The 11,702-nt window shown below is 39.9% G+C and overlaps 1 protein-coding gene across 1 annotated transcript; it reads left to right on the top strand.

The window, feature by feature from the left end:
• The first annotated feature begins 2,086 nt into the window (after positions 1–2,086).
• LOC111869970 (gustatory receptor for bitter taste 93a) lies at positions 2,087–8,621 on the top strand. Its single transcript, XM_033753626.1, has 4 exons — positions 2,087–2,364; positions 5,004–5,072; positions 5,920–6,009; positions 7,960–8,621. The coding sequence occupies exons 1-4, from the start codon at positions 2,164–2,166 to the stop codon at positions 8,020–8,022; spliced, it is 423 nt and encodes a 140-aa protein (XP_033609517.1). The 5' UTR covers positions 2,087–2,163; the 3' UTR covers positions 8,023–8,621.
• Positions 8,622–11,702: the final 3,081 nt, after the last annotated feature.

The following is an 11,702-nucleotide window of genomic DNA, read 5'->3' as shown; positions in this document are numbered from 1 at the left end:
TATTTTTTTCAATTGACCTAATCATTCCAGCCGCATTATGGCCCTGGGGTCAACTCAGTCTCTAACAGAAATGAGTACCAGGAATTTTCTTGCTGTCGGAGCGTAAGGCTGACAACTTTACCGCCATCTTTGAGTCGAATGTCTAGAAAATGTGGGACCCTCAACGTCTCACAACCCTATGGGCTTTCACGGCCTGTTACAGGGATAGCTTTACCTTTTAACATAGGATATAAAAACGTCTTCAACTAAAAATTACAAATATTAATTCCTTCTTAGAACTGTACTTTTTGTTACGAAACAACGCTTTCTATGGTGAATCACTTTTCAGAAATACAATTAATTTCGATTTTAATTTCGTGTTACTTAGGAGTTATATTGAACCAGCAACGGCCATAATCGTCTTCACTCACTAACATCTAAAGCAGAATCCTGAATATTTCATTTCATTTAGTTCCGTGAATGATATCACAGTGGAACCATACAGATGAGCAGAAATGACTTTCCCACTGTACAATTGTTTTTACAAGTGCACTGAAAGCATAAACATAAGTTTTCATACTCAGTTCAATTAACGTTTCAGGATCTCATTAAACTAGGGAATGCTGCAGGTGAAATGCAATTCATCAACCTGTGCTTCTTCTTACATCAGCGGTTTTCATTCCTCAATGGCATTTTGATCCAACTGCACGGCGACACAAGGACAGCAAGAAACAATGCAATACTGGAGTGCTGGATGTATGACTCATCACAAACAAAAGTAGCGGTGCCATGGAGGCGTAAGTAGTCAGGTTAATTGCCCTTTGAAATAGACTCTAGACCTACTCGGCAAATTTGGTAAGAATTACCGTATTTACGCATGTATAGGCCGCACATTTTTTGCCAAGAATTCAAGAGGAAAACTGGGGTGCGGCTTATATTCGAAATATTCTAAATCACACTTCATTTAAAAAAAAATTATATTCATAATTAGTAATACAGAGTGTTCAAAGATCGAGGAAATTCAAAGAAAATTATTTTTTCTATAATTTCTGTCTGAAAATTGTGCTGCGGTCTATACACGCACGCGGCCTATACATGTGTAAATACGGTAATGTATGGGAAAGTCGCATAATATGGCCCAGTTTCCTACTTTTATCCACAGTGATTTTCGTGTTGTAAGGTGGTGCACTCTGTCTAATTTACTTGGAAGTTTCCCTTCTCCGATTATTCGTGGCATTTGAATTGGTGTATTTATTGTTATTGTTGAACGAAAACGTGCCGTGAAAATTAGAAATTTCTTAAGGCAGAATTTGTGGAAGCATACACAAANTGTAGTTAAGAGTCTGGTGAGCCTAAGCACTGATTTAATTTATCATTTTTGCCAGCAACAATAAAATAACCAAAGCATGGTATAGATAGAATTACCAACTGTAAAGGCATTCACTTGTAGATGTTATTGTCACTTGGATGGAGTGACTCTAGACGGCGTTTGGATTATAATTGCGTTTTTGAACACTTACATAAAGTAACTACAAGTAATTATAGCGCTATCGCTAATTCACACACTCTGCAGTTTACTACAGCATGTACTAAGTCTTNATTTGTGACTTGGAACAGATATAAGAGGAAGTTATATTATTATATTATATTATTTATTATTATACTGCAATTGGGTTTTAGCCCGGTGGCAGTAGTACACAATAGGACACAACAGATAAGTAACACACATTACACTAAGTGACAACACGTTCAAACAAAACACAATACACAAAACACAACAATAAGGACATCCTACCACAATGAATACAAACCAAATACGATTAACAACTACAACAACTGGCCGTGACCTGAATGCAAAGCAGCCCGAATGATTTGGGAAAAATCAACACAAACATATCCCCGAATATTATTCAAATCAAGCATTTCGGAATACGAGTTAACGTTCTGGTTGTGCTAACCGGCTGAGTTTTCGTTTGCTGCAAAGATTAAAATATGATATTTTTCTTTTGTATTACAGCAGGCCTAGCGATCCACGTGTCTGAACCCCAGGCGTCGAGAATGCATCGACCATGTAGAGCGGTAAGGATACCAGACCCGAGAGTAATCTCTACAGCTAAGGACGCATTGTCTGATATTCTGGGTCGTCTTTGTTGTTGGCATCGCCGACTCTGTGACCTCGTCGACATGGTGACCTCCTGCTACCAGCTTCCACTGCTTGTCGTGATAGCGTACTGCTTTGGCAACACAGTGTTCCGAACTTACTCAATTATTGCAGTGTTTCGTAACCGGCACTCTCTCATTAGAATACCGGCCATCATCTGGTGTATTGGCTACGGCTGCCGTCTGATTCTCATCAGCTTAGTCCCTTCGATCACCGTAGCACAGGTCAGTGGATATGTCTGCAAATACTGAACAGTATTTTCACAATTACACGATAAACCCACGTCAGGAGGAAATTAAGAGGAGACTGAACTCGGGTAATGTTTGCTAGCATTCAGTCAAGGACCTTTTGTCTTCTCGTCTGCTGCCCAAAAACATAAAAATTAGAATTTTGTCTGTAGTTCTGTATGGGTGTGAAACTTGGTCTCTGACATAAGGGAGGAACATAGACTGAGGGCGTTTGAGAAGAGGGTGTTGAGGAGAATATTTGGGCCGAAGATAGATAAAGTGACAGGAGTTTGGAGAAAACTGCATAATGAGGAGCTTCAAAACTTGTACTTTTCTTCAAGTATAATTAGAATGATCAAGTCAAGGAGGATGAGGTAGGCAGGGCATGTAGCACGAATGGGGGGAAGAGGAATGCATATAGGATATTGGTGGGAAAGCCAGAAGGAAAGAGACCACTGGGAAGGCCAAGGCGTAGGTGGGTGGACAATATTAAAAGGGGTCTTCGAGAGAAAGGATGGAATGGTATGGATTGGATTGATCTGACTCAGGATAGGAACCAGTGGAGGGCTCTTGTGAACACGGTAATGAACCTTCAGGTTCCATAAAATGCTGGGAAATTCTTGAGTAACGGCACAATTGGCAGCTTCTGAAGAAGGGCTCAGCTCCATGAGTGATGACGACGATGATGATGACACGATAAGAGCACGTCTTTCGAGTCGGGATAGCCCAGTCGGCATAGCGACGGACTGTGGGCTCAACGGCCCGGTTTCGAGTCCCAGCAGATGCACCAAATTTTCTCTACTTCACAGCGTTTAGACCGGCTCTGAGGTCCTACAGTCACTAACCAATTAGTACGTGGGCCCTTTCTCCGGGATTAGAGCGGCCGGAGCATGAAAGTGACTACACCACCATCTTTTGTGGAGGTGCAGAACGTAAGACCTCAGGTAAAGCACCTCTTACTGCTGGCCAGTTTTAATTAAAATAAGAAGACCTTGGCCTATTTAAATAACCTCTCGAATATCAAATTTCATAAATATCCTTTTAGCAGTTCTCGAGTTAGTTCGTGTGTTCAGACAGACGCATCGACTGAGTCATTGTAATGGACTCCCTGCAGCGATGCGGACGCGCCTGAAAATGGCATTGAACGTCCGTTCTGTTATTTATCGTAGACGCAAAGCATAGTGAAATGGTTTGTAAACACGTATCATACATCTTGTCCTCTGCATTGTATTGTATAAGGTGGCTTAGAACAAGATAATTTCAGGCGTAAGTCGACAGAGAAATTTTATATTATAGATAAGCAACGAGTTTAAAAAAATACTAAATTTAAGGAAGGTTACATTTCTACTACTATACTCCACCTTCAACTGACAATACACAGAAATTCTTGAATATCAATATACAGTGTCTAGAAATGTAATTTATATACGTGTAGACCTATCAAAATCAAATGGAATATCAATATTGATATTTTCACGTGTTAAGTGAATAGACACGAGGTTTGGATTGATAATATAATTTATTATAACCTTTTCTTTTAATTATTAGAATCTTACAACTCATAACTGTAAGCAATTATAACCGTTTAATGAGTTAATACAATTTAGAATTCACTATAGCATGCGCTAAGTCTTCTCAGTCTACTGTGTCTTCACCAGTCGTTGCTTTGTAATGGCTCCCAGTAACATAGATTTCTCGACTTCCATGTTCACGTCCTTATCGGCCGGCGACTGGCTCATATCTCTTTATGGCAGTGATTCCTGCCCATTGACTGCCTAACAGTGTCTGGGAACTACTGGCAATCACTCGCTATCATAGGCTAGCAGTGACTTCCGACTCAAAATTCGTTTGCCTCGTCTGTCTGTCCAGCGCCAGAGTCAGAGTTACTTTATGACTGGCGGTTTGCCGGCAATCAGATCGTCTTGGCCTCAGATTTTTTTTTTTTTTTTGCAAATGAACCTTTGCAGTCTTCGCTTAATGGGGGGTGGGGGGTGGAGTTCAACTGGATACACCCTGCACGGCGGCCACTGATTGGCCTATTGTAGCTTGCCCCAGGTGATTATGATGATGAAAAAATTGGTGGAATGAAGATTGGCAAGGGAAACCGAAGTACTCGGAGAAAACTCGCTCCAGTGCCACTTTGTCCAACACAAATCCCACTTGACCATACCTGGGATCGAACCCGTGCCACCGCAGTGGGAAGCTAGCGACTAACAGCTTGAGCTATGGCGCGGCCATAACCTTTGCAGTCTTAGTCCTTGTGTAACATTCTCTCTGAGAAGGGGATTGGTCTGTCTCTTATTAATATGCTTGGCATTTGTCAAGTGTACGTACATATAGTACGTTGTCAATCGGTTTCGGCTATCCTAACATAGCCTCGACACAGTCACAATATACAACACCGTCTCTAACAGTTTCTCTGTTGTTATCTTTGTATATATTGCGGTCACGTAATTTGGTTGTTGCGGTAACGTGTTTACAGAGTCGTTGCCTAGCAGCGGACGTCTTCTGTGGTTCTGCAATTCTGGCAGTGAGCGAACATGTTACGATATCAATCAGAATCGGTAATATCTAGAAGTATTCTTATATTAATCACGCTAATCATGCTGTGTCAGTAACAAACAAATTTATTTCAGGCTAAGAAATCACGAATGCTGGTTGAGCGTTTGAACAGCCGACATCTGGACGATGCTTCTAAGGAGGAGGTAAACAAAACTATTCGCAATATGGACACCTAAAAAAATAAATAATTATTAATATTTATGCTCCTTTCTGATACCTGATTAAAAAATATGCCCTATGGTAGGTTAACCAAAAGCGAAATCATAGCACTATATCAAAGTAAAGCTATCCCTGTAATAGGCCATAAAGGCCCATAGGGTTGTAAGACGTTGAGGGTCCCACATTATCTAGACAATCGACTCAAAAATGGCGGTAAGGTTGTCAGCCTTACTCCCCAGGAAAATTATTTAATTAATTCCTGGTACTCATTTCTGTTAGAGGCTGAGTAAACCCCAGGGCCTTAGTGCGGCTGGAAGGATTAGGTCAACTGAAAAAAATCCAATGACCTCATCGGGACTTGAACCTGCGACCTTCCAGCTTTCCATCTATAAATAATTTCTGAAACGCAGTGAACAAAACACGTTCAAGTAAAAGCAAAGTAAATTAAGTCTCTTAGTCCATGAATTTGAATACGCGGATTTTAAAAGCGATATTACTTTTTGATGACAGAATTTTCAACATCAGTAAAAATAAGAATAAATATGCTAGTAATTGCTCGTCAGGTCAGTCTTTTGATTTTAATCCACAAGTTTCTTACAGCTACAATATATTTTATGTAATAAATTTGCCTGTAAGGTACGGGAGTTGTAATTATTTTCAGCTTTACAAGCTAACACAATAAAGTTTCCTTTGTTTTTATTAGCAAACGATATACGAAAAAAATATCATCTATCCCTGTAAACAATTTCTGAAACTCATCAAGTGTGAATACTCACATTTCATCGCAGGCACTGATATCAGGACATGAATTTATTCTGTCTCTTATTACAGATCTCGATATTCATCAGTCACCTGTCCAGCAGAAATATTTCATTTTCAGTGTGTGGCTTCTTCAAGCTCAACATTCCATTCCTTCGATCAGTGAGTGTCTATTACAAACTTTATAGACTACAATAATGTATTCATCTATCGTCTGGGGTATAACGTAGTGTATTCCGTTGAAAGTCAACCGACGTTTCGGAGGAACATGTCGCATTCTCCACTTGCTGTCTGTTTCATGTTGATTTTTTGGTTGGCCTATTCTTTATCCCTGAAGTTGGAGGCGACATATTCTTCCGAAACGTTGGTTGACTTTCAACGGGTTGTAGGGCATTTCATCCCAGAAGGTAACATTTTTCTTAGACACTGCTGCGAGAAGTATGCTATCATCAGTACCAAAGGGTTAATTAACTTTAAAACAAACACGACACGTAAGCCCACGAATGGAATCATTTCTTATGTAAATTTCTCAAAACAAAATGTTTTTGTAGGCCGTGCCATAGCTAAAGCGGTTAAACTCTGGCTTCCCACCTCGGCGGCCCGGGTTCGATTCCGGATGTGGTCAAGTGGGATTTGTGCTGGACGAAGTGGCGCTGGGGCGGGATTTCTCCGAGTACTTCGGTTTCCCCTGCCAATCTTCATTCCACTAAATTCTCCATCATCATAATCACCCGGGACAGGCTACAATAGTCCAATCAGTGACCGCCGTGCTGAGTGGACCCAGTTGGACTCCACCCCCCACTTAGCGAATTAAAAAAATATTAATGTTTTTGTAATAATTTAAATGTAATAATGAGGTAAATGGTGAATCGGATGGTAAGTATGTACTAGTAAATAATAAGATAATTTAAGTATGTAAGTACTGAATTATCTATTTCATTATTTAAGTGATTTGTAATTAATTAACAACGAACAGTACTAATTGCAACCACAGGTAAAACATACGGATGGCTTAGTGTGGTATTGTTATGGGAACAAGTCACCTAATTTTTCATGACCAAATTGTAAGCCAAACATGAAACCAGTAATCATTCGGTAAGCGTGTCTTAAACCACCTTAGTTTACCTCCTGGTTTCGCTAATTTCATGCTTGGCTTACAATTCTGCCCTGAAAATGGAGGCGAAATGTCTCTTCGAAGCTTCGGGATCTCTTAGACCCACACGGTGTTGCAACACAAAAAACTGTACTCTTTAAGACAACTCGTTCGGAGCTAAGAATTGTGCACATGAACACTGAAAATTTACTGGAGAAAGAGTCAGTTCAGTTCGGCAAACCTTCATTATTTTTTATTTAATGACATCTTACCACAGGTAGAGGCAGTGATGTATGCTTGTGTAGCCGGATGGTTGGGTGATGAAGAAAAATAGAATGACGTCAATTGAAGAGGGCTTGACCTACTTTATATGAAAATTTCAATGGAAGGACTAAAGAAAGTAGCCACAATCTTCAGCCAGGGTACTTACATACTTACTCATGGAGCTGAGCCCTTTTGGAGGAGCCGCCAATTCTGCAATTACTCAAGAATTTCCCAACATTTTATGGAACCCGAAGGTTCATTACCGTGTTCACAAGGGCCCTCCACTGGTCCCTATCCTGAGCCAGATCAATCAAATCCATACCATCCCATCCTATCTCTCTAGAATCTATTTTAATATTTCCTACCCACCCACGCCTTGGTCTTCCCAGTGGTCTCTTTACTTCTGGATTTCCCACCAATATCCTATACGCATTCCTTTTCTCCGCCATTCGTGCTACGTGCCCTGCCCACTTCATCCTCCTTGACTTGACCATTATAATTATACTTGGAGAAGAGTACAAGTTATGAAGCTCCTCTTTATGCAGTTTTCTTCAGCCAGGGTAGCCTGTGGAAAACAGGATCATCTGAGTATGACGCAGGAATGCTAAACAATCCATCGCGATGTGTTTTTCGAATTAAGCAGTAATTTTAGAATGCTCATAATACGTGGTATATTGAATATATCCCTAGAGAGTGACCTGAATTTTTTTGCATTGCTGTAACATGTAAGTAATTTTATTTCGTTCTTTTTCCAGATAGCTGTTGCTATTGTGACGTACGTGATTTTCTTAATGCAGTTCACACTTCCGGACAATTAACACTGAATACCTTTCTACAGATTATGCCTGCTGAACGGACAAACTACTGATATGCACAAAAACTGTGCTCATTCTAACGCATAATATTACTATAAGGAAACAAAATAGACGACAGAAACTGAATTTTCGATTCAGTACACATTTCACAGGGTCACAGCCATATTAAAGCTACATAACAATTTCAGTGTATTGCACATTACACAAAGACCTAAACACAACGAAAGAGATCCGCTAAAAGGCTTCAGTGTCTTAAACTCTTTTGTGTTATGGAGCTTTCATATATGTATATGAGCAACTATATTTTGTCTTTTGAGTGTGGTTCTATTAGGCAGTATTAGTGTGATATCAGTTATATGAATAAAGAGCACAAGTTATTCTACAGGCCGAGAAACAAATTTCGGGATGCATAACTTTTGATTAACTGGGATGTATTTAGTTACTTAGTTACTGTACGGAAATTTATTTTCTGCCTATTTCAAACTAGAATTCTTAGACTTTAATACAGTTTATATCTCTTCATGAAGGTTAGTATTTCTGTGATTAATAGGGAACAGATTTCTGGGTATAAAAATGTAATTTTCAATTCTTTAAACTCTCAATAAAACAATGTAACCTTCAGTCATTATGTTTATTTCATACAAAGAGAGTTTTACGTCACGTAAGAACAGACATTTTCACATGTTTTCTTATAAATAAATATTTTGGAATATGTAAATAAAATGAAATAATATATATCTTAGAGAAAATATAAAATACCATAGTACTTGTTATCAGAATTTCGAGATAAACAAAACACGCCATCCGGAAAATATTCTACATATTCTACGTCTTTTCGGAGCGGCGACTCCCCCCCCCCCCNCCCCCCGCGCTTAGGGTTCCAGCAGTTTAACTGTTAAGAAAAGTATAGCCGATACTCGTTAACAAACGAGGAGTCACCAATCTATTCTGTCTGGTGAATCAGGAATTCAAGAAGGCAACCATAGTCACAACTACTGGGTGCTTTATATCGGCCGCTACAAATCTTTACGAAGCCTTGCTCCCAGTACTACAGTTTCCTGGCGGCTGAGAGAGTCTGCTTGAGTGGACAAGTGAAACCTATTTCCAGAATGAATTTTCTTCTAAAGTATACTCAGACAGATCCTCCAGGCGCCTCAGCTTTAGGGAAAGACTGCCAATTTGATAGTTATGGAGAAACATCGAATAAAATTCCAGTATTGTGAAGTAAGTAAAATGCTTGGTTGTCCATAAGCGAAAAAAACCGATAGAGGTGGAAGTGTGACGTATACCGGGTTGCGTATACGCGTGAAAGTTAACAATCAGGGCAGTCGATAACTCAGTTCAGTTTCGAACCATGTACAGTCCCTTCCCCCTTTCCATGAGTAACAACTGTATTACCGACCAGTCTCCTACAGCCCGTGTGGAGTCTCGGAAAATTAGCACCAGAGGGCAGCAGATCCTCTGTAAGACTGCTAGTGTGATTTCAGTTATTGACGTAAGATAGCTCTTCGGTGTTACTTTCAAACTACGGTCTCTGCAGTTTGTCAATATTTTCTATACTTGTGCAGAACAATTTATCCAAATTCCTGGATATAATTCTTTCTCCCTAGCCCTGCAATGATATTTTTGTGATAGAAACGACGGTTTAAAGAGGTCTGACTGCATATGACTGCTTCATTTCAACATGACTGCTAGTACGATCTCGGTTCTACGAAGGCCTTTCCATAATTTTCTTAGAAACAGAATTGCAGAAAATTTACAGAATTACTTTTTTTCTAAATTCATTTATTACACGCTTCGTGGAATTCATGATCCCAACGACAGCAACACAGACCATCAGAGCAAGCTTTAAAAATTATGCATATTTGACTCTGATTTGAACAATTGTCACCTATGTACGCATTTAACATTGCAAAAATAACACCAAATATATAGACTGTTTCGGTCCGTAGGTTACTCATAGAAGCTGCATCAGCTTCAGGATATTATTATTATTATTATTAGTAGTAGTAGTAGTAGTAGTAGTGGTAGTAGTAGTAGTAGTAGTAGTAGTAGTAGTAGTAGTAGTAGTAGTAGTAGTAGTAGTGGTAGTAGTAGTAGCAGCAGCAGCAGTAGTAGTAGTAGAGGGGTGAGACAGTCCACTTGGTACTACGGCAACTACTGGACTATTTTACCACCCTCAGATTATAGATGAGGGTGATTGTGGAGCAGTCGGTGTAATGAAGATTAGCAGGGGAAACCGAAGTATTGTACTCGGAGAAAACTAGCCTCAGTGCCACTTTGTCCACCACAAATCCCACATGACCAGACCCGAGCGCTAACCGGGACGCCGCGGTGGGAAACAAGGGACTAATTGCCTGAGCTATGGCACGGTCTTAACTTCAGGGTTTACCTGTTCTATGATTTTTTATTTCCTCTACTGACAATCAGATTGTACAATCTATAAGTCAATGAGCTGATTGGTGTACAATATAAAAGCTAATTGTACACTCTACATGACGTGAGCGGAGTAAACATCCAGTGATGTTCTCCTCAGTTTCTTAGATCTGGTGGTCAAATTCTTTTGAGTCTTCGATTTTCATGAGGTTGAAGTAGTGGTTGAAGGAGTGGGTTGGAGTGATTTTCTAGTTTGTTGAAGTACTTGGTGCTGTTTTCTCGGATGACTTCTGTTACGTAAGGAGTTTTTAGATCTGTATGTAGGGTGAGGTTGGATACATACCATGGTGCGCTGGTTCTAGAATGAGAGAATTAGCGTGTAAAACTGGCTGGAAAGGATAGGAGAGGAAGCGACCGTAACCCTCCGTCATACATGCATGAAATGGAAGGGTTGAGAAAAGTCTTTTAAATTTTAAAATTTGCATTCTCAGCACAGCCATGTTGCAATAGAATTAACCTGTTTCGCAAGAGAAGAGAACGTCTCTTTGATGTACTCAGAATTTTTCTTCTCTGATCTGAAGTAAATAATTTTGAGGGAGACTAAAATTTGGCTGTTTAATTAAAACATACCTCTGTCATCGGCCATACCATGTCCGATCACCGAAGTTAAGTAACAATAGGCGTGGTTAGTACTTGGATGGGTGACCTCTTGGGAACACCGCGTGCTTTTGGCATTAATGTTTGAGATCAACTAAGATGGATGGTAGGATTACTTACCGGACACTTCCACCTGAAAGAACACCTTTTCAAGTTGTGAAAGGTGCCTACAAGAAAACGAACCAGCCGCACACATCCTGTGCGATTGTGAGGCCATAGCTTATTTAAGATTTCGTCACTTGGGTCAGTTCTTATGGAACCGAGTGACTTTTATGACGCCCCCCCCAAAAGCAGGGTCCTACACTTCATTAAAAGTGTAGGATTAATAAAGGGCTAATCCAAGGGGAAGCACAATAGATCTTTGAAGGTCGCAGTGCGGGACCAGTTTTCATGGCCCAGCCCTTACATACATTACGTGTACATACATGAAAAAGGATACCTTTGATGATGCAGAGGCCTGTTTTAACAGCAACAGTGCTGGAGGCATTAGACAAGTAGTAATATCAATAAGAGTAATAATATTGAGGCACTTTAACTGGGAAGTTAATACTTAGTATTTTCTCTGCATTAAAAGAACATTCAGCACCATAACCTAATCATTTACGGAGACTGTGGTATTATTGTCACGAATCTGGTAACTAGACAAAGAT

This window comes from Cryptotermes secundus, unplaced genomic scaffold, assembly GCF_002891405.2.
Source record: "Cryptotermes secundus unplaced genomic scaffold, Csec_1.0 scaffold1766, whole genome shotgun sequence".
NCBI classification, from domain to species: domain Eukaryota; kingdom Metazoa; phylum Arthropoda; class Insecta; order Blattodea; family Kalotermitidae; genus Cryptotermes; species Cryptotermes secundus.
The sequence above is the reverse complement of the archived record's forward strand: the minus strand, read 5'-3'. Positions and strand labels throughout refer to the sequence as shown.